The sequence below is a fragment of the Protopterus annectens genome, chromosome 2.part1 (assembly GCF_019279795.1).
Source record: "Protopterus annectens isolate FY-2018-M chromosome 2.part1, PAN1.0, whole genome shotgun sequence".
Taxonomy (NCBI): domain Eukaryota; kingdom Metazoa; phylum Chordata; order Ceratodontiformes; family Protopteridae; genus Protopterus; species Protopterus annectens.
The window spans coordinates 1495641561-1495666297 of NC_056729.1; the positions used below are offsets into that span (position 1 = coordinate 1495641561).

The window sequence follows — 24737 nt, forward strand, 5'->3', positions numbered from 1 at the left end:
TAGCTATACAACTTTTACCATCGGTATCAAAATCATTTACAGCACAAAATAAGCATTAGTGTAGCTTCTGGATAATCACAAGCAAATGTACAACAGCTCACCATTGCCTGCCTGGGTCACAATATGGGTTAGTCAGACACTCTAATATTTAGTATTAATGGTTTGTAGGGGGTTCACATTTACAAACATGAAAGGAAAAAGTAAATTCACACAATCAACAACAAAAAAAATATTTTACATGGAAACTGGGGTGAGCTACTTCCAAGAGGTAAGGATTAGAAGGCATGGGACTGATGGAGATTTATGTGATGGCATTTTTAGGAACATTTTCAGGGTATTAGGTAATTCCAGGACACAAAACAAAGGAAAGAATGCATACATATTCCTTGAAACAACAGGTCCCTGAATCATAGTTCACGGATCACAAAGTCCAAAGATACAAACTGTTATGGTCATATTGCAGGACGCACACCATGAAAGAAAGATTTTGGAAAAATGCACACTGTAATTCCTCAATATTTCTTCAGCTGGAGCATAACTGTAATCCAGTTCCAGAATATATGAAGTATGTACTTCACTGCGATAAATATACTTTAATGTCTCACGTTTCTGAAAAGAACAATTTCTGTTCTGTGTACACATTCATTTCCAAGCATGTCCTAAGAGAATTTGGATTGCTGCTCCATAGTATATTAACAATAGCAATCCGAACACTCAGCCACAGCTGAAGAATCTATGTGCTAAAGTCAAATATAATTCACTGTTTTAAAATACTTTCAAGGAAGACATATGTGATGGAGGTGAGCTTGTTTTACAAGTTAGGCTAAATCTGTCAGTTTCCAAGGCAAGCAGATATGGCCATGAAATTGTATTCTTCTACTGTCTGCAGTACAGTTAAATGAAGTAGCTATTTCACATTATTAAATGACAAGGCATCACCTCCAAAGTGCTGCAAACTAAGCAGCTGTAAAGGGATGTCAATATACTGTGGCGAAAAGTGATATGTTTTGGTATGATACTGATGTTATTCAGGCTTCAGGGCATTTCACAGAGTTGAAAAGCTTCAAAACTATTTACCAAATTTATTTGGCAACCTAAAATGCAAATTATTGAACCCTGAGGAAAAAAAATTACATCATGAAAGCTTACAGGATGAAAGAACTTAATCAAAAACACAGCAAAGGTAATGAACAATATCAAGCAAATACACCAAAAATGTAATTTAGAAGACAATTCTTCACCCTCACTGAAATAGAATCTAGAAAGGAAGAAAATGACGGAAAACCATGTCATTTGAAAATTATAATTAGAACAACTCACATCTAGCTCTGTTTAAAAACCAGCTGTATAAAAGCGTTAACATGGCAATCCTGTTAAGTCTCATAACCACAGGACAATGGTTATTAATGGTAAGCAAGTCTATTCCACTTAACTTTTATTACAGTTCCTGTTGTGAAATCAAGCTAAATACAAACTACATATCTGACTGCATATCAGTTATAAACAACGTTCTGAGCCACACACTTGTTATTTACTTTGTGTGCAAGGTTGTAGGGTGGACTCTGCTTTTAGTCACTGAAAAAGTACTTCAGACACATAAATGTTTAAGCTTTATTTAGTGTAAAAACAAAACTTTTTACAGTAAGGCAGGACTTTGCTAATTTAATGTATGTGCACTCTGATTGTTTATTTTCAATGTATTAACTCATTTAATCCTGAACAGTAGGAGGCTAACACTTTTGGTTACTGAGATCATCCAAACCGGGAACACACTTGCTTACTGCAAGCTTTTCTCCAAAATCCTCTATTGGAAACTCATTTCATTAGATTATAACATCTGAAAAATGGTTTAAGTTACAGAAAATGTAAATGTTGATATCTTTTTAGCAGACAATGGGTTATACACTACGGTTAGTATCAAAGGTCTGTTGTATATGCTTATTTTATATTGTATTTTGCTTGCCAATAAAACTAGTGTTGTGGTCAGGCAAAAAGTTATATTGGTTAAGTGTGCAAGACAGATCCAAGAGATGAGTGAGGGAAATGTTCACCAGTTCCAGAGCTTTCCAATGACCCATGACAAGCGGGGACTGAATACTGTTGTTTTGTGATACTGCCAAATGTATGCAAATTATGCATATAATAATTTCAAAATATTTCAAAGCAATATTAATCTACAAAACCATTTCTGTTAGCTGGCAAGTATCCATGGCAACATTGTGTACTTCAATATATTATATAAGATGGCACCATTTGTTCACCTGTAGGTCACACAATTGTTATGAAATTAATGCAGTTATGAAAATATAGGTAATAGTCATAACTGCTTTACCCAAAGAACATTTATATCACAGGATGTGTTCACTTTTCCCACCATATTTTAATGTCATTTTTATTAACATTCACTGCTTGAATACACCACCCCAACATGACAGTATCACACCTGTATATATCTGTAATGTAAACATGGAAATGTCTTATTTTTTCATAACGTATTGCGAACACTCCTTAATAACTCCAGCTCTGCACATCTCATGCTGGTAATTTTGTTGTCGTGCTTAGTAAATCCTGTCGGTTTGTAGATGCCACCTTCATGCTTTAGTTTTATGTATGTACCCTTACCAGGACTTCAGAAACAGTGATGAGTATACATGTTTCAGGAGTACAGGGAAGTCTATTGTAAAGACAAATTTTATTTATTTACTTATTTTACATTTGTTGACCGGGAATGTCTGACTGAGCCAAAGCCCTTTTTTAGCAGAGGCCCAGGGAGAAAAGCTCCAGTAAATACATATAGTAATCAATCAAACATTGAACAAATATTATGCAATTGGCATTAGCATAAGTAGCTACATTACAGCTACAGCATTATTATACAAAAACTAGTAAGTATAGAAAAGTTAACATAGGAGAAAAGATTTTTACAATTTATGTGGTGGTGCTGCGATAGCATTGTCGCCTCACAGTTAGACATTGCCCGTTCGATCCTCAGTTAGAGCGTCTTCTGTGTGACGACATGCGAGAATGGGCGTTCCTTCATTGAAGGTTGTGCATTAGGCCCGGCAAGCCAGCACGTAAAACTCTACTGCCAATCATTAGCGGACCGGAGTTCCGCTGTAGCGACCCCTAACCGGGAAAAGCCGAAAGACACAAATCTAAACAAGAAACAAGATATAGTACAAGTAAAGTGAAGAGGAAATGCCTAGATTAGAGAAGTAGGAGTAGAAATTTTCAAGGAGGGTCAGAGCATTGACAGATCCATTTCCTGTTAAAGTATTTTTTTAGAGTTTGTTTAAATTGTTTGGGATGCATGTTTGTTCAAATTTCGATGGGAAGTTTATTCCATTCAGTAGAGGGATGGTAGCTGTATAAGTTACGTCCAGATTTTGATTTGGGCTTATAGATTTTTAAGAGATCAAGGGAAGAGCTTTGGAGGTTCCTTGCAGGAGCATAGTGGGAGATGTTAGAGTGTAAGGCCGGACAGAAGGATGGCTGGTAAAGAATTGGGTGTATGGTTTGGAGCTAGGAGACATGGAGGAGGTGGAGCAGTTTTAGCCAGTTTAGATATCTAAGAGAGAGACAATGATGTGATCTATATGGTTGTTGGGTTGCAAATCTAGCTATTTTGTGGTAGGTAGTCTCAAGGATTGAAAGCAGAGAGGAGTTTAGGTTAGTAACGATTTTTGAGGAGTATGTTAAGCAGGGAAGAGGTAGGCATGAGTGAGGGCTATTCTAGCTTGCTGAGTAAGAAATGTGTTATTTCTGTAGAGTAGACCTAGTTCAAGGTGTGTTCAGAGGTGTGTGCACAGATTTCCTGTATACTCTTACAGCATATACAGGAACTCTGCTTTTCTGATGACTATACTCTTGTAGGAAGCAATGAGTTACGGTAGTTCACTTTGATAAAATCTGTGAATTTGTGCCATGGGATCTCTTGACATTACTGCTTCACAATCATATTCCTATCAACCATGTTATGCTCCTATTGTCCACCAGAGGACACTCAAGCAATAAGTACAGCTCTGTCTTCCTTTCACATAAGAAAGTATAAGATGCTCAGGCCTTTTCTCACAGCAGGTCCTGCAATGTTCCTAACCTATCTCCAAATGCTGTTACTGAAACCCTGTTTCTGCACCAAAGAGTAGGCTTTCACTTTGTCACATTTCTTGAATAGGTTTCATATTAGGGACTTTATTTATTTAAGTAATTTGAAATAAATACATTGATTATTAGACTTTACAAATCTGGAGGCTGCATTTGAAGATGAACAGGAAACGTTTAGGAACAATACTGTAGTTGAGATGGTGGCGGTGGTGTAGACAACAATAATTCAGTGATAATATTAAAAGATATAGGATGGTAACTTGGGTGTTCTAAATTTATGGGACACACATAGTCACATAAGTACATGAGACATAAACATGCTTTCTTACCCAAGGTTTAATTTCTCAGATTTTAGCTAAAAACTGTAATAAACAAGAAATAATCACAAAAAGGTATACATCAAATCATTTTAACTCATGCCTCAATTATGTAGTATATCAAAAGGTAAATAAGGAAGGGACATTAGCAATGAAGACTAAAATCACGCATTACACACAGTAGCGTGGTTTATCTCTTTCCTTTTCTTCTTTTTTTGAGAAAATGTATGAATGTATAAACTACGTACAGATATCTGACACAGCTTATACAACTTTTCATCATTTTCTAAATCTAGTGTTCCTTGCATATTTTACACTCTCCAACAAACCACTACAGTTGCATCATAAGCAAGCATATTAACACATCCACACTGCTACACATGAATATAGTACAGCAGCTAGTCATATCAGATCTTAACTTCTGACACTGATAATAATCACGTACAGCACAAGCCAGGCGTAATTAGACACAGACAGCAACACACCAGGAATTAAAAGGAGAAGTGAAGCCTGAGACTCAGTAGCACCTGCAGATTTCACAAAAGGTGACAGACAAACTGGACACAAAGGTGAAGGTAAAAGAAGTCTGTCACACTGGAGTAATAAATAATAATACCCATTTGTTAAGCGGATAGAGCCACTGGATACACAGTCCCTTTTCAAGGGCAACCAGGGAGAACTATCTGGTTAAGTGACTTGCTCAAGGTCAGACAGTAAATGAGGACTGAGGGAATCAAAACATACATCACAAGAGCTACAGTCCACACATTGAACCCTCTGCACAAGCCACCATAGTGACTAACCACAACGTCACCAACTGCACTGAAGGCACTGTGCATGGCAGGCAGTGTGAGTAAAGATTCTGAAACTGTGAAGGTCTGCAAAAAGAAGGTGCAAATAGCACCCTCCAATGTACCCAGGCAAAACGAGGAGTGTGACAGCAGGACGTGGTTCACCTAAGGCTTTGATGATCTCAGCAAAGCCCTGCTGGATTTGTCTTACAAAAAAATGTTTTAGACAGGCCCCCCTCCCCAAGCCGTGTGCTGTGCTCCCTGCACCAGCTAACTAGCATAACTACCTCTGAGGTCACAAGGTCTCAGCAGTAAGTTACTTTCTTTGAAGTCTATTCCCTCTTATCAGTCTTGGATGAAAGGGTGTTGACAAGGCCATCTATGAGTAAGTGAACAAATACTGTGAAAACTGGCAGACAGATGGATCACAGTTACAAGTAAACTGGTGGCAGAAGCACGTAAATAGATGACGTTACTTTTAGAATGGAGACAGATGCTTTGTGGATGTAGTGCAACTTTGCTATATGCCAACAAAGACAACAGTGTGCCACTCCTGAGGTAAAACAGGAGGTCATGTACTCAGCAACAGTGTAGAAAATTGCAGTAAAGATGTTAAAACAGTGACTACCGTTTATGTCTAATGATTCTGTATGTTAATATTCTGATATCATTTTAAAGACTTTTTACAGAGTTACTTCTATTTTCAATCATTTATATTCTTTTAAAACAATAAATACCCTTAAATGGAATATGCTGTCATATCTTTTACTTCGCTTTCTTGTGTTCAAATCAGTTGTTACTACTAGTTTGGAAAAAATGCTACATATATTTCTAAACACAGAAAAAATAGATGTAACAATTGAACTGACTAACTTGAAAGCAGTCCTCACTAAACTACTGTAGTAACTATATTGCATACACAAGAGTGTGTTACACATGTGAGCTGGGATTGGTGAAGCCTCTGCAGTTTGTCTGTGATTAGTGAGTGTTGAATTCAGCAAGTAAACATGCTCAACAGCACAATATCACACCAGGAGAAACAGTTACTTTACTTTCTCAAAATAAAACTTAAGTTTCTCACTAGCGTTAAGTTTTTTCTGTTAATATACTTACCAAGCAGTAATTATACTATCACAATATTTACATCCAAATCACAGATCATGCCTTCTGAACCTGATCGACTTCTGTGAGGCAGTCACCAAAGCCGTAGACGAGGGTAAGGTGGTTCACACAGCCTATCTTGACCTCGTCAAGGCTTTCAACACCATCCCCCATTCTGGAATTATAGCTAAACTCACTAATCTAGGTATAAATCCCTATGTCACAAGATGGGTTGCCAACTGGCTCACTGACAGAACACATACTGTGAAAGTAGCAGATTCCAAATCTGACTTCAAACTAGTAACAAGTGGAGTAGCACAGGGTTCAGTCCTGGGACCTCTCCTGTTTGGTATCTACTTCTCTGAAGTACAGGTTAACACAGAAGGCCTCTGGCTAATGAAGTTCACAGATGACTGCAAACTAGGAGCCATAGTCGAGTCCCTAAATGATGTGACATCCTACAGAAGGGCCTCACTGAGACAGATGCCTGGTGTCAGAGGCATGGCCTTAAGCTCAATGCCAAAAAGTGCATTGTCATCCCCTTTGGTAAAAACTCTGTACCCATGAACTACCACATAAACAGCAGTCTACTTAATGCTGAATGTGTGATAAGAGACCTTGGGACCCAGGTGGACAGTAGACTCTCCTTTGATAATCACATCGCCGCAGTAGTCAGGAAATCCTTCTATGTGGTACACCTCATCATAAAAGGGTTCTCATCCAGGAAAAAAGAGGTAATTGTTCCTCTCTACTCAGCACTCATTAGACCCATTATAGAGTACAATGCCCCTTTTAGAATGTACCTCACAAGACATCTTCAGCAGCTGGAAAGATCACAGAAGTACCTCACAAAGAGGATTACTGGCCTCAAACAGATGCCCTACACTGACCGTCTCAAAAAACTCCAGCTTTACTCTGTAGCACATTGCCTACTCTGAGGATATCTCTGCCTAACATATAAAGCTATGTTAAACCCAGAGCTGTTGGACATGCTACACCTAAAGAAATCCCAATCCCCCTGAGCTACACCCTCTAGGGACCTAAACCTTGTCACCACAATAAACAGGACATGCTGGAGGGATAGATTCCTGTCCCAGACACTTCCTATACTCTGGAACAAGCTACCCATCTATGTCAAACAAAGTTCCTGATTAGCATTCTTCAATAAAAATCTTTATGAGTGGATGGGAAATAGGAAATACACCCCGGGATCACTTCTGTGGCTCTGCTCGACAGAGGCACAGGAAATTAACTTTTTTGGGTGGTGTACACCAGGGAACTTTGTCGTCTAGGCTTATGTAGGCCCTTGGGCCGATAGCCTAGTACCTACCTATGAATCTATGAACAAAGAAGCATGTTTAAGAAAGGTCTTATATGAAACAGAAACATGTTTTCAAAAACACTTCATCGATGGTGGTGGGGTGATGCTCACCACTCAGGGTTTTGCCAGTAGCCCCAATTCTGACTTGTAGGAAAAATATTCTTTTATATCACAGGCTATAACTCTTAACTCAGGTTCCACTACAAAATATTTAAAATTTTCAGTGTTGCCTATTTATCCCTTGCAAATACAGTACCATCATTTAAACCACTTTATTTGTGTTAGTTGACTTGCTGGATTCATTTTCCCAGAAGTCAATTTTAAATTCCACTGTCATTCTGTGCACAATCAATGCAGCAAAAGAAAACTATGAAGCTGAGTATTTAGAGCTCAGATTTGTAATGTCAAATATACTGAGTAATTTAGAACTGTATAAAGTCATATGGATTAAATGTGTTGTCACATGTAGTTCAGAAGCCTAGTCCAAAGTATATTTCAATTGTTAAAATTTCCATTTATTCTTAAATGGCCAAAGGTAAAACTATTATGAACATTTATGAGGTAATGTAGACTTAAATGGTTTAATTGCTGTGTATCCCTAAACATGCATTTAAAATGCTGACTGATGTACAGGCGATGATTACTTACAGCATGCGCAGGGGTAACTAGCTTTCACACTCTAGAAGTAAGATACTCAACTAAGTCAAACCTACAAGCTATAAGTAACCATCTCTGTGAAAGATCAACCCAATCCTGGAATCTCTGCTAAACAGCACAAATTGCTAGTCATCTGCATATGTGATGGCAAGATGTCATGTGTAGGGACTTGTAGCTTTTAAAAATCAAACCATCTCCTTGTACTCAAGCAATCTTTATGCTCTCCCCCTTTCTATACTAATAAGTGATTTTATTTACTTTATATGTGTGTTTTTAACCAGGGGAGGATGCTTTTATAAAGGACATAAAATAGAGAAAGATATGGAAGGAAGAAAAGTGTAGGCTGGTTATAGAGGATGAAGTATAGGTAAGTAGATACGTGGGTGAAGAGAAGAAGAAAATACAGACGACAGGATAAAAGAGGGGATCTAGTGGTTATTAGAAGACATTTTTTGGAACTGTTGATGTCTAACATATGCCATTTAAAACAAATCCTGAATTGATAAATTCAGCTCATATTTTACCCCCCATCAACTCTGGCCACTCTCCATGAAATACTCCCTACCACTCCTTTGCCTATTATCACAAAAGAACAGGTCAGCAATGCACTCTCCAAAGCTAGAAACACGGCATCACGGGACACTGATGGAATACCAGGATGCTTCTTAAATTGCTTGAAGCGTGATCTAGCAGACCCACTTAGATCTCTATTTAGCCAAAGTCTCCAGATAGGCTTTGTCCCAGTAGAGTGGAGGACAGCAACAGTCATCATTGTGCCCATGGAGGGACCATCAATGGACCCATCCAGAAAACTACAGACCCATAAGTCTGACTAGCTTCATATGGAAGGCTATAGAAAGCATAATCATAGACCTGATTAACAATGACATAGGAAATCTCCAGACTCTAGACCCAACTCAGTTCAGCTTCGTCAAGGGCAGATCCTGCCTACTCAGTCTGGTAAGCTTCTTTGAAAAGGTCACCAAGGCCATGGATGAGAGTTAGTCAATGCATGCCACCAACCTTGACTTGGCCAAGACATTTGATGCAGTACCCCACTTGGGTATTATAAATTCACGAAATTGGGCATAAGCTTCTACATCACCAGATGGAAAGCCAAATAGCTCACTAATAGGACACATATATTTATTTATTTTATCTTTATTTTACATTTGTTTACCGGGATAGTCCGACTGGGTTGATAGCCCTTTTTTAGCAGAGGCCGGGGAGAAAAGCTCCACAAAAAAAACCCAGTAAAGTACAAAAGTGAAATACATTGTGAGACAGATAAGAGAGTACATAAGCACAGATTTGATACATGAAGTAAAACTATTACAATCTAAACAGTAGGCAGGAGCTGTTTAAAAAATTGTACAAAATTATTTACATGTAGTGACTGTTACAATCTAGTGAAGTCGAGAATTATATAATTATATTACAGTCTGAATTTACAACTAAAACATACATTCAGGTAATACTGCTGCCAGTATGACTGCATATGAGAGCAGGTGCAAGGTGAAAGCCTTATAGGGAGAAAGAGTGATTTCTAGGTGTACTTTGTGGGTATATTCTAGCCTGGGGCAGTACAAGAGCACTTCCAGTTGTTGTTTAGATGAGTCCTAAGAAGTTGTTTGAACAGTGAAGTTGGTAGTGTTAAGGATGTTTTGAGGGATGGCGTTCCAGACTTTAGAAATGTAATTAGAAGAGAGTGCATCTCCAAAGCTGTTGTAAGATTTAGAGACTGACAGAAGGGATTTATCTGTTGATCTTAGTGTTCTAAGGTTAGAGTATGGTTGGATAAGCTTTTGAAGTGCAGGACACTTTCCTGGATTGGTAATGATGTTGTGGGCAGTGGATATTTGATGGAAATACAGGAGATTGGGTAGTTCTAGCCAGTTGAGCTGGTGTAGTGCTGCACAGCGGTAGGACCTGTGCGGGGAATTTGTACAAATTTGGCTGTTTTATTCAGCATGCCTCCAGCTTAGCTAGATCAGATTTCCTCAGGTTAGTAAAGATTGGTGAGGTATCTAACAGGGTAGAGAGAAGATGGGTTTTAGCAGTAGCCAGCCTGGTGGGATGGGTAAGGAATTGTTTGGACCTGTAAAGAGTACCAAGTTTGATATGGGTCTTCTTAATAACTTCAGAGATATGCTTGTCAAATTTAAGGTTACTGTCAATAGTGACACCTAGAAGTTTTGTATTGGATGTAGGATCAATGTTGGTGTTATCAGCTGAGAAGATAACGAAAGGAGCTGGTGGGTTTTTTGTTAGAGAAAAGAATGAGTTTAGTTTTCTTGGGATTCAGTATAAGTTGCTGGCTAGATATCTATTTATGAGATAGTTTTTTGTTTTTTTCTTGTAACTGGGACAGTGAGGGAGCAGCACATATTAAAGTTGAATCATCTGCATATTGAATAGTAGTAGCCAGGTTGGTGGCAGTATGCAGATTGTTGGTAAAGACTGTAAAGAGCAGCGAGCCTAAGACTGAATCTTGAGGGACTCCAACTAATACTGGGAGGTGGGAGGATAGGTCATTTTTTTTTCATTTGACTGATTGGTGGCGTTCTGTGAGGTAGCTCTGAAACCAAGTTAGAGTGGAGTGGGATAGGTTGAGTGAGGCAAGTTCATTTAACAGTTTTTGCTGTGACACAGTGTCAAATGCCTTGGACATGTCTAAAAAGATAGATGCTACATGTTGGCCATTATTGTTTGGGTGATTAATAGTGTCTGTGAAGCTAAGGAGGGCAGTGGTCGTACTATATTTAGGCCTGAACCCATGCTGGGAGCTAGTTAGGAGTTTGTGCTCAGTTAGGTAGCCCATGAGTTGGGTGTGGATGCATTTTTCTAAGATTTTTGACAAAGGAGATAGACGAGCTATTGGTCTATAGTTTGTGAATTCAGTTGATACACCACCCATATGTAGAGGGATGATGCATGAGGTTTTCCAGAGTTTGGGAATATACTGTTCTTTGATTGATCTATTAATTAGTATAGAAACAGGATAGGCTATGGAATTAGCAGCTAGCTTGAAGCATGAGGGTGGTAACTGGTCTATAGCAAGGGTTGTGGGTTTTAATTTACATAGTAGTTTTCTTATGGTGGCTGTTTGGATGGGTACTAGGGAAAAGGTAACAGTGTTCTTAGAGGGTGGGGATGGGATGGTTGGCGGCGTGAGAGTAAAGTGATTTAGGAAGGACAGGATGGAGTTAGTAAAGAAAGAGTTAAACTGGGTGGCCAAAGTATCTGTTGTATTGGAGGTGGTGGATGGATGGGTTGAGGACTGTCTTGGTTGCAGAAGTTTTTTTACACTTCTCCAGAATTTTTGAGGATTCATATGGAGGATGTTTTGAATTTGAGTATAGTAGGCTCTCTTATCATTTATGATTTGAGTTTTGGTTATTTGAGTGAAATTATCATTATTATGTTATTAGAGTAGAAAAATCCACATTCAGCAAGAGGCTAGTCACTAGTGGAGGCACACAGGGCTCAGTGCCCCCCCCCCCCCATTTGGGATATACTTCTCAGATGTCAAGGCAAATGTAGATTGCCTTTTGCTGACCAAGTTTGCTAATTACTGCAAGTTGGGGGCAATCATTGACTCCCTAAATGATGTTGATATCCTACAGAAAGGACTGGCACAGACTAATGACTGGTGTCAGAGCCATGGCCTCAAACGAAATGTGAAGTAGTGCATATGTTTTGGGAAATCAAATACCCCTACAAATTACAACATTGATAGCACCCACTTAAAATTGGACCCAGTGGCGAGAGATCTGGGTACTCAGATAGTTATCTGAACTTTGGCTATCACCTGCCCATGTCAAGCAGAGCACCTCCATGCATACCTCTCAATTGTACAGATTTTCGCAGAATGTCCAGATTTTTGCCTAATATTTTTTGTCTGTTTTTCTTAAAAATTGTGTTTTTCTGGCAACGTAGTGGCAAATCATTGAAGATTGAAATTAGAAAATAATGACAGACATTTGAGTTTCAGACTTCATACCCTTCAGAAAATTCATGATAATGCACAACCTGTTGTTCTATCAACTTTCTAAGTTTGTAAGAACAATATTTAAAAATGTTCCCTATTTTTGAGCCTTTGTCCCACTTTCATTTATGGCTTTGTCCAGATTTCTTGCTCTAAGAGGCTGAGAGGTATGCCTCAGTGACCCTGTTTAAGCACAGCCTGGATGACTGGATGGGAAACCATACATTTCTGTTGAGGATTGCCCCTGTTTCTCCCTAGGAGGACATGGATAATCCTTGCTAGAAAAATCTTGAGCAAAGACTATATCTCTCATCTAGTTTTATACTGGGATTTTACGGCTAGGCTTATAAATACCCTCTGGTCAATAACCTAGTAACATCCTTTGAAACTATGAACCTATGTGTCTATAGTGGTGAGGAAATCCTTGTATGTGGCTCAACTATTAAGTAAGGGAATATCATCCAGATCTAAGGATGTCATAGTACCACTGTACTCAGCCCACATCAGACCAATAATTGAATACAATGCACCCTTTAGCATGTACCCTGCCAGGCAATGGCAACAGCTGGAGCAACCTCAGAGGTTTCTCACCAAAAAAATACAGGGTATAACCAAAATGTCATGGTTAAAAGCCTCATTACTGTATCCAGTTTCCTACCGATTACTGAGTGGTGATCGGTGCCTGATCTTCAAACCAGTCTCTGACACAGCCCTGATGAAAATGTTGCATATTCACAAAACTAACTGTATGAGGGTTATCCACGCCAAGGATCTAAGCCTGAACTCTGAAATGAATAGATAATGCTGGGGAGACAGACATGTGTCCCAGAGATTTCCCCTTCTCTGGAATATGCTTCCTTTTCATGTGAAGCAGATCCCTTCCCTAACCATCTTCAAGTGCAATCTGGAACAATAGATGAGAAATCACAAATTCACTCCTGGGGTGGTGCCCATGTCCCTTATGGACAGAGGCAGTCTGTAAAACTTGTCAAAACGCTGCTTGCTCACCCTCATTATCCTTCTTCTAGGGGTGGGTAAAATCTGGGTAAAACTGGGTAAAACTGGGTAGGCTTGTAAGGGCTTTTCAGCCATTAGCTTTATTAATCTACTTTGAACCTATTATATATACATTTTAGTATAATTTACACACACACACACACACACACACACACACACACACACACACACACACACACACACACACACACACACACACACACACGCATGTCTTTCAGAATGTTGTACCTTACAAAATTTACAAATGTCAACAATGTCATTATGTCAAAAGTTAGCTATAATACAACTAATTCAGTGCTTTCATCACTGTCAGTCTCCTTCTCTTACCATCATTGAAATCTCTCCCAAGTTCATGATTGGGACAACGCTTGACAACTTCTGTTACATGTTCTGCCTTCTTGAAGACTGGCATGGCACGGATAACACTACCAGGTGGGGGTGGTGTGGAGATCTTGACCTGGATTGGACACGTCTTGGCAATCTGGCAATACAACTTCTTCAGGAGTGGGGAATACTGGGAAAAATAGATTTATTTATGAATATTTAAGTATTATACTTTTGAAAAAAGTGTGAACAATGAACTAAAAACTGAAACATTTTCATTCAAAACGTGTACTATCTTTTATCTGTAGTGCCTGCTGAGATATCATCTCAGTCAACACATTTTCAAATAATATTTAACTTCCATTGCAACATTGCTGCAGTAATCATAGTTTCTGTGGATGACTTAGTAACAGTAAAATACATTTAGTAGAAGTTCAGGTTTCTAGAAAAGATATTTTAAATTAGCATCACAGGTCATGTAAGACAGGGAACTATAGACAGAAAATATGCATCCTCCCAATGTCTACCCTACCTTTACCCCAGTGAAATTCCTACAGGCCAATCGTTACTCTTGCCTGGGAACCATTATCAGCCATGTCTTCCCTAGTGAGAGTCAGGTGTCAGGAAGAACTACAGTTTGCTGGTCTTGTGGTGTAACCTACCCCCTCTCTTAGAAGCACCCCTTCCCCTCTCAGTGGCAGCTATCTAAGCTTGCAGTCGTGGCCTCCCAGGAGGAAGCATGCCACCACATGCTAATTTCCTCTCAGCTGCATAATGTGAATGCACTACGATAGCACAGGCTACATAATGTGAATACACTACAATAGCACAGGCTACATAATGTGAATGCACTACGATAGCACAGGCTACATAACGTGAATGCACTATGATAGTACAGGCTGCATAATGTGAATGCTATATGATAGCACATGCTACATAATGTGAATGCACTACGATAGCACAAGCTTGGTTAGCACAGAACTACATTAGGTGAATACCTGGTGCTCATGCAAGGTATCACCCTGTGACAAGCCACATCCACCTCCCTCCCCCCAAAATGGGAAATCAGTAGCATCATACCTCTCAACTGTCCAGATTTTAACAGAATGTCCAGATTTTTGCCTAATACTTTTGGTCTGCTCTTCATTCAGGAAATAAATGCTAACACAAAACCTTTTATCCCAATAACTTTATAAGTGCAGCATTTAAAATATTTCTCCTGTTTCTGGGCCTTTGACCCCTCCCCCTTTTATTTTTGGCTTTGCCCAGATTTCTTGTGCTAAGAGGTTGAGAGGTTGGGTAGCAGTTGCTCATTCCTGTCCTCCCTGGCTGGCTCCTACAGGTAGCTAATCTACTAACAAACCTGAGTCGCCTGAAGCACAGTTGGGGCTTTTTCCCCTTTGTTATGGAGTTGCTACAAAAGTGAACATTATTCTACGTCAGAATGTCATAATAGCAGCACAGTTTTCATGTGATGTACTCCAGTTAAAGTTTTATCTTGCTATTGTACCTATTATTGTGTTGTTTCTTTGTCTGGTCTTTTATGTAAAAATGAAGAAGTATGCTGAATCCAGAAATTCTGTTAGTAGATCTTGAGACAGTCCTGAGTGCAAATTTTAAATGGGACCCTATGACTTTTTGTCAGTCACCAAAACAACAAGCTCCTACAAAAATCAAAAGCTCCTACAAAATCTCACAATCAATTTCAAGTGGCAGTGGTTAATAATCTTTGTTTCTAATTTATTTTGATATTGCCTATTGACACAAGCCCTGGATTTTGTTCATTCCCCACATTACTCATTCTTTGCATATAGAAGCAAATGCTCAGTGGCAGAACCCCAAAAGGTATCGTACTGCAAATTTGTGCTTCCCCTTGAACACCATTCCCCCACTTCCTGGTGCTCAACATGCAGTAACTTCAGTTTTGGAATGGGCACATGTATATCTATGTCCACATTTATAATGTTTACCTGCTGCAAACCACAAAAAACTGTACAAAAGTCCAGGAATCAGGGAGTGGGTCTGCATGACAGTTCATTGATTTAAATGTGGTAGTGCATACATGGTTTACTTGTTAATGGAAAAATGAAGCCTGAGCACCTCAGGACTTTACAAAAGGATTTGTAGAGACTGCAGAAGTGTGGTCTGACAGGTAAAAAGATCTAAGTATGCATAAGTCACAGATATATATATATATTTATATATATATATTTACAATGGATATAAAAAGTATACACACCCCTGTTAAAATGTTAGGTTTTTGTGGTATAAAAAAATGAGACCACAATAAATCATTTCAAACCTTTCCCCACCTTTAATGTGACCTATAACCTGTACAATTCAATTGAAAAACAAACAAATCTGTTAGCTGAAAAATATCAAAAATAAATAACATACAATAAGCTGGTTGCATAGGTGTGCACACCCTTCAACTAATACTTTGTTGAAGCACCTTTTGATTTAATTACAGCATTTGATTTAATTATAGCTTAACAACCCTGATTACATTTGTGTCATCATATGACTGTAATGTGATTTGTGTGCATGTTTTATAAAGTGCATTTTTTAGAAATATCTTTGATCAGAAGAAGTCCTTTGTATTGCTTGGACAAAAGTACTCAACCGTTAAATTCCGTTGTTATTTCCATTCTAGTTATCTATTTGGTGGTGTTTTTTTACCAGCTGATTTCCTTTGTGCACAATGTTTGTGAATAGTGCTCAAAATGACAACTATTCTAGTAATTCCAAAGTGGTTACTTCCTCAGTAGGCAATATTACAATGCTATATGTAAACCTGTGAACAGAAGCTGATGAATCTTATTACCAGAGAGGAAATGTTCTATTCTATCCTTTCTATAGCATAAATGGATAATATATTTATATTGAGGAACTTACGATGCAACATTAATTCTGCGTCACTGCTGTGCACATATGGTGCTCCTAATTACCCTATTAAGCAACTAGTAATGCTCGATGGGTGGGCATTGTAGGGCAATAACAAGACAGCATAGGGGTATTTATTTATTTATTATTTATTTATTTACATTTGTTGACTGGGAGTGTAGTATTGTGAAGCCTTACGCTGCAGGCAAAGAACATATAAGTGCAACATAGTCACCTTTACATAAAATAAGTAAAAAAGTAACCTGGAGCCTGAAAAAGATGATAGGTTAATGCAAGACCTATTTCCAGTCGGTTAAACAATGAAGGACCAGCTCAAAAGGTGCAAACAAAGACTACAATTTTGCTATGACCTGAATTCAGATCCTAAGTCCCAGTTTTTTTTTTTAAACAGAAATAAAGGTCTCTGATCCAAGCTGATTCAGAACAGTGAAAAATACATTCTAAAGCGACTACACAGTATCCACTGAAGATATAACAGGTAGCACACTCTCCTTAGGTGCAGAAGTTTGTGAATTCTATTCCCACACCAGCTAAGTGGATTACTGACACTGCAGTACTGCACTCCTGAGTGTGTCATCTTCCAGAGGAGATGTTAAACTAAGGTTCCCATCTGTTTAAGTTGGTGGTAGCTCATATGGATGTTAAATACCCCATGGCACTTATCAAAAGACTAGGGGAAGTTCACTAAAGCCCTGGACAAATTTATTCTGGTAATACAAGTACCACCACAGGTGTCTCCTAAAAACAGGCCATTAATCCAACCTGGTCAACAAACAATTTATTTATTATTATTTGACAATTGCTTACTGGGAAAGTCCAACTGGGCCAGAAAGTGCCCATTGTCAGTGCAAGCCCAGGGATAAAAGCTCTACAATCACAGTATTTTTAAAAAATCAAATATAGATGTTTTTCAATTACAAAGTATAATATTACATTACAAAACAGCAAGTATAAATATTTTAAATCACAAACTATCAAAACATAACAGTGAGAAAAAAAGGTTCTAATGAGAAAAACATAGAACATAGGTTTCATAGTAGAGTGCAATAAAAAACAATAACATAAGCTGAAGAGAATATGTGAGGAAAAATTCAAAAGTCATATTATTTGTTACATAGATTAGTATGTGGTAAATGAGACCTGAGACAATTCTAATAAGATATTTAAAGAGATATCAGCGAGTACATGATTAGAGACAGTGAGCTGAAACTGAGTGATGTCTTAGTATGAGAGATGATGTTCATATTATGGTTATAGAAGGAAGAGGGATGGAGAGAAGGATATTATAAGAAGAGTGAAGGGTAAGGTGTCTTCAGGTAGCTTAGGTGAGTATTGAAGAAAGAGAATGAGGTAGAGGAAAGGTCTGCAGAGATGAATTAAATAAGGTAAGGTAGTGGGGAAAACATAAAGGAGTGGAGAAGAAGAGGGGTTGTGAAGTGTGATCTAGGTTGAAGGGGGTGAGTGAAGTATAGCGAGGAAGTTCAGCCAGAATTGCTACAGGAGCAGGTCCAAGACTTTGTAAGTATTCTTTTAGGGAACATTTAAGGTGGGTAGGTTTATTTATTTATGTAAGGAACATCACTTGCAGTTACAAATTACCAATTCAAGTAAACATCATACATATCAACAAGTATTTACAGAAATTTAAGGTAGCTACAGTATGGAACCTATAAGCAGTTTTGTACAGGCATATATAAACATTCACATCTCTCTCTCTCTCTTTTGTCTATACAGCTGCTGCAAGAGAAGAGTAAAGTAGCCTGTAGAATAATAGGCTCTAGAGGTATAGTAAAAGAAAAATTTAGGGACCAAAAACAAAGGTGTATGAGTTAAAGGACATTATTTGATGGAGACTAGTGACAGAGACAGTGACCCATTTAAGGAGGTTTAGCTGAGTTGTTACAGGTTAGAAATAGTTATTGTGGTTAGGGGTAAGCAGTTCCATTTTTTTGCTACTGAGTACGAGTACAGGTGTTGTCCAGGGAATTTATTTATTTTATTTATTGTGAAAAGTTGTTTGCCTTCTGATCTAAGAGTTCTTTTTGGAAAATACATATTGATTAAAGGAGTAAGAGCTGGACAGGCTAATGGATTATGTGTGATTCTATTTAATGTTATAAGCTGAATGTAGGGCAGGTGGTGGGGGAGTTCCAGACAGCTAAAGGTATGTAGAGCTTTGCAGTGAAGGATAAAGGAGGATGAATTAGTAGCAAACTTGGAAATTTAGTTGTAGCAGCTTTCAACTTTGTTTTTTTATGGATGATTGTAACTTGGTTAGAATTGGTACTCCATAGAGTAGGGAGGGCAGAAGGTAGGCTTTGTCTAAAGTAATCTGTGTGATTGTTTCTGTATAGCATACCTAATTTTTATGGGTGATCATGATATTGCTTTGGATGTGGAGGTCAGATTTAAGCTTATAATTTATTATGACACCTAATAGTTTGGTATAGTGAACTGACTCGATTTTAGTGCCATTTGCTAAAAGATATTGAAAGATGCTTTGTTAGGGGTGTGAGTTTTTGGGATAAGGAGGAGGAGTTTGTTTTTTGGAGGGCTGAGCAGGAGGTGTGCCACTGTAAGCCAAGTTTCAATGGAGATGAGAGCTTGCTGAATACTTTCCTGGAGGTGAGTTAAGGTGTTTGAAAAACAGATGATGGCAGAGTTGTCTGCATATTGAATCAAGGTGCCTTCACAAGAAGATGAATGTAGCTTATTGATAAAAATATTGAACAGCAGAGGACCAAGGATGGATCCTTGTGGGACTCCTGTAGAAGTGGGAAGGTATGTGGAGATGGATCCTTGCCATTTTACAGTTTGTTGCCTGTTGGCAAAGTAGCTAGAGATCTATTGAACAGAGGGAGATACTAGACCCAGGGTGGAGAGTTGATTGAGAAGTTTACTGTGAGAGATCATGTTGAAGGCTTTTGATAGATCTAGAAATACTGCAGATACAAGTGTATTAGAGTTGCAAGCTTTATTGTCATTGTATGCAAATGATAGTAATGCAATAGAGGTGCTGCGATCTGGCTGAAATCCATGTTGCATATTGGTGATTAGCTTATTTTGTAAGAGACAGTGGATACATTGTTGATGAATATATCTTCAAGAATTTTATAGAGGGGAGACAGGATGGCTATGGGACAGAAATTTGTAATGTAAGTGGAATTACCTCCTTTATGTATGGGGGTAATGTGTACTATTTTCCACAATTTAGGGACACAGGATTCTGTTATTGACCTATTAATAAGAATATTGATCAGATATGCTACTGTATCTGCAGCTAAATTTAAGTATTCTGAGGGAAGGCTGTCGGCTGAAAAGGAACAAGATTTTAGCTTATGTAAAAGCTGTTTTATGACAGTTATAGAAAGTGGTTAGAAGGAAAAGTGGGTGGAGTTGTCTGCATATCTATTGGAGCGGTTTCAGATAGGTGAGTTTTGTGAAGGAAATGTGGTAGCTTCAAAGGTAGGAAAAGTCGGCTGTGTGAAAAGGGGGTGTTAGGTGAGTTTTAGGTTACAAAAAACAGTAGACAGTAGTCTTATCCAGATTGCCTTTTAAGTATATTTAACATTCCAACTCCCATCCATCCTTGTCTTCAACTTCACCATTTCTCTGCCTATCCTCCATCATAATAAATAATACCGTGAAGGTCATCTCCATAATCCACTTCAGTAGTCAATTCCATTGGTCCTCAACCCTATCCATGAATAAATACTTTCCTAGATCCTGGCAGTAGAAGGTCTTTATAAACTGCAGACTGTCTTCCCATCTCATCCCTTTGTCTTTTCTATTCACAAGGTCCCCTTAACATCTCCTTGCCATAATCTGTGCTCCCATATAATACACTACCTGTCTCTTCTTGTCTTTCATGAAAAAGGCTCCAGCTGCACTCATCTGTCATCACACTCATTCCTCTATATCCATACTGGAGACTTTCCTCTAAATTCCTTTCAGCAGCTTGATGACCTTCTCATGGTATAGCCTCCGGAATTGCACACAGTACGCAAGGTGTGGTATGGTTGGGGCCAGAAGGAGTGGAAACATTGCATCTTTGCATCTAGGGTTTAACCCCCTTGGATAGACCGCAGAGTCCAACATTCTGTTTACTTCTCCTTCTGCCCACTCACTCTGCTCCTGGTGGTTCAGTCTTGGTGCTATTAATGCCCAAGACCCTTTTCCTGCTCTATTTCCACTGTTTCTATTCCTGCATCAGATACTTCACATAAGTTTAGCTGAGGCCCAAGTGTAGCACTTTGCATTTGTCTGCTTTGAGACTTAAATGCTACTACTCTGCCAGTTTGCTCAGTCTTTCCAAATTTTTCATTCGACACTTCCCCCTTCTTCCACTGCTGCCCCTAAATTTTCTACATCATTAAAAAAGTTAATGCTTGCTCTCTGTTCCCTCATATACTTCTGAAACAAAACAATGACAAGTACTGAACCTGTGACCAATCCCTGCAGTACTCCATAATCACTGCTCTTATTCCTGTCACTATCCCTTTCACCACAACCCTCTATACCCTACTCCCTAACAATGCAGCAGTCCATTTCCTCACTCTTAATCCTGACCCAAATTCGTCCACTTTCCAAGCAACCACCTGTGAAGGACCAAGGAAATGTGCTACCCTGTTAATTTGTGCTGTAATCCAGTCATAAAACTGAGTAAAGGTTGAGTGACAGATCTTTTGACTCCGTACCCAAGCTGGTTGCTGTCTTAGAAACTGTTGTCCAGATGAGCTACATGCTCATTTTTAGCAGAGGTCTGGGAAGAAGAGGTCCACTGCTTCAGGTAGCTTGCAAAATTTAAAAAAAAAAATTGCAGAAGAAAACAGTTCTGGCTAATTGCAGTATTGTGTGCTTTCAATCATACCTCAAAACTGTCCAGATTTTCACAAAATGTCCAGATTTTTCCCTCACAGTTTGAGTCTTTTCCTCAAAACATTTGTGGTTTTCAGGTAAATCATTGAGGACGGAAGTTACTAAATAATGACAGACAATTGAGATACAGACGTCATACCCTTCAGAAAATACATGCTAACATAAAACCCGCAATTCTATCAACTTTTTAATTTTATGAGAGCAACATGTAAAAATTACCCCTATGTTTGGGCCTTTGACTCCCATTATTTTTGTCCTTGTCCAAATTTCTTGCTCTAAGATGTTGAGAGGTGTGCACTGTTGCCTGAGGAATACAGTTATGCCCTCAAGATTAAGAAACACGCACCAAGCAAAGTCTTTTTATCTTTAAATCCAATAAATACTCTAATTGGGATCTAAAGATTTATATCACTGACACTTCAGAAATGGATTTTAAAGGACTTTATTTGGTTTATGTTGGATAAGATACACAGTTTGTCTAAAACTGGATAAATAGTGGACTTTAGAGTTCTTGATCTGAAACTTAAGACAGTATTCATCTTTACAGTTTTTAGCTGCAGCAAGGTGGAATCATGAAAATGTTTTATAAAAGCAATGCAGAATTCTTTTTAAGGAGTAAAAATGTTACATTTGTGAAGTTCAAATGTGTTTACTTGTTATTTCCTTTCATCGTTTCTTTTCTTTATTTAACTATAACATAAGTGCACAAATGACGGCAAGAATATAAAACACTTTTAACCACATTCACAAACATACATAGCAACATGATTTTTAAAAGGATTATTCTTAAAAGCTAACACAGAACAAGACAAATATAACATTTAAAAACTAGCTTGAGCAGTAATAACTACTCAAAATAGGACACTTTTCACCCTTAGATTTGTAATACTTTTAAACTATCTAAAATTCAGTGTTTGAAAGCTGTTGGCTTTTTCACATTTTGTGACTGGGCAAGCCCACTGGATACAAATTTCATTTCAGGGAATCTAGTGATCGTTTGAAATATTTATACAGTGAAATAGAATACAACTGTGAATCTGTAAACTTGTGTTTTTCATGCTTTAGTGCAATGGCATGTTTTATGTCTATAGAAGAAACACCACTGCAGAAGATGTGGTAGAAAAAGCCACCCCCATGATGCAACTCGGGGACAGATTGCTGTTTGTATTTGGACCTTTGTACTACTAGGACACCATTATCAACAAAAATATGCTTTTCATGCAAGTGACCATGAAAAAGGAACAAGAATAAAGCAGAAGAAAAAAAGAGTTAATTTTGGCTTTAAGTCAATAACACTGAAGACTTCCTGTTTGAAAAGAAATTGTTTTATCCGCATGGGATTAGCACAAAGCAAGCTGAGACAGGCAAGTATCCCAATAGTTTACCTGACGTTAGGTATGCCAGTATTAGCAAGTTTGCTGTATGAATGAATCTGCACAGGCATGTCATGGCTACAATAAATGAATTTCAAGAAACTAAGTAAGTACATCCTGGAATGGGTAGTGTAGAAAGTGTGGAAATTAATAAGGTCACTTTTTTAAAATTTCTGTATATTTGCAAACATTTGTTGACAGTACCAAGAAAACAATGTACATACTTGCACAAATGGCACTGATTTACAATGTATGCATGCTCAATTGATCTGTCTTCTTTCTAGCAGTCATGCATTTATGCTGCAAGGTTTCACTGCTGACCAAATATGGTACCACAAGACATATGTGAAATAATGTGTAACATACTTTATTACAGAGCAGAATGATACAATGAATTGCTTTCTATTCTTAGTTGTTGAAAGGACAAACTACAAAAACAGGCAGATGATAAAAAGTAACTACATATAGTAGTTTTGTACCTGTCCCAGTAGCATACAGGAATAAAGCCTTGACTACCACCCAGGCAATTCTAGTGCAATTAGCAGTTTGAGCAACTGACAGCACAGTCAGATAATACAGACCTGCCCAATCCATGGGGGACGAGGGATGGTTGTTCCTGGCCAGCATGTGCCACTGCTCTAATCATAGAGCCTTGGCTAAAGAGTGTAGATGAGTCATGATGTGAGATGTTGATGCAGGGAGGGTATGTGTGCGGCTGCTTAAGCCAATGATGGTAGCCATTGTTGTCATGTGTGCGGGGAGCACGCATACATGGACAGAGGAGCATAGGTAGTCCTTGCAATGATGCAAGTACCCATGTCACCACCATGAGAGAGGGAGTTAGGCTACTGAATATCCTCATTACTGGAACTGCCTTTATGTCAGCACCACCAAGTGGCTCTTGGATCTGTCAGACAGAGGCTCCCAGTGCTTGGGAATGAATGGACAAAAGTCCAGTAAAAGGTGACTCAGTGGTCAGCAATTCAGATGAGATAACAATATATAGAGAAAAATATATACTTGGTTTGTTAATTGTTTCTGCAGGATAGCAGTGGAGAAATGCAAGATCTCTGAAAGAATGTTCCTGCTGATGCCCAGTTTACTAAATAGTTATGGCTGAGTAGAAGTGCAGTCGCATGACTCTTTGAAGGTTCTAGAAATGAACACAAGAAGGACTGGGTGGCACCTAAATATAGATTTTTGACTTCACTGTCTTAAATCCTAATTTCACACCACAGTGCAGTACAGCACCACTGTAATCCTGACATCTTACATAACAGCAGACTGACTCTGTCCATCTAAAGTATCAGTGAAGGAACATTCTGCTACTTTTATGCTGTGGAAGAGTTATGTTAAATTTGTTCATTTTTCTTAATTCATTGATTTATTCTTTCATTTTCTAAACCACTCGTCAAGCTAAAGGCCAAAGTGATAGCAAGCCAAAATGGGTAAATCGGACTTCAGGGTAATTCGGACTTGACTATTTTCAATGAGAGTCTACTGATCATACTGTACAATCCTCTGTGGTTCCATTCCAGCATGCTCTAGGTCTGCACATGGGACTCCTTCCAGTGGGCTATGTTTGGGGCACCTCTCATAGGTGGGTCTTAGAGGAAATCCTCACTAAATGCCTTAAATACCATAATTTCAATCTAAATAACAATAAATGGAGATGTGCAAAGGAAAATGAATTTAGGGCAAGTATCAGGCTCAGATGACAGAACACAAGAAATGATCCAGATGTTGGATATTTTAACAGTACTCAACATTACATTGGGGGGGAGTGAGTCATATATCAGTTGAATGGAAAATATGCATTCTAATGGTAGTATGTATAAGAGCAAAGAGAATGATCACAAATACAGACAGTGAAGAAGTTTCAGATTCCTATCTCACTGCATGAAAGTACTGGAGAGGGTGACTGAAAAACAAATATGCAGAGTAGTAGAAAGCAAGATGGGA

At 38.5% G+C, this 24737-nt stretch overlaps 1 protein-coding gene across 6 annotated transcripts in view; it reads right to left on the minus strand.

The window, feature by feature from the left end:
• TP73 (tumor protein p73) overlaps nucleotides 1-24737 on the minus strand; it is a 1605115-nt gene that overhangs the window by 263830 nt on the left and 1316548 nt on the right. For all 6 annotated transcript variants that reach the window (XM_044062957.1, XM_044062958.1, XM_044062960.1 and 3 more), the window contains one exon: nucleotides 13624-13810. In XM_044062957.1, the coding sequence (XP_043918892.1) occupies nucleotides 13624-13810 (187 nt within the window). The remainder of the gene's footprint in view (nucleotides 1-13623; nucleotides 13811-24737) is intronic.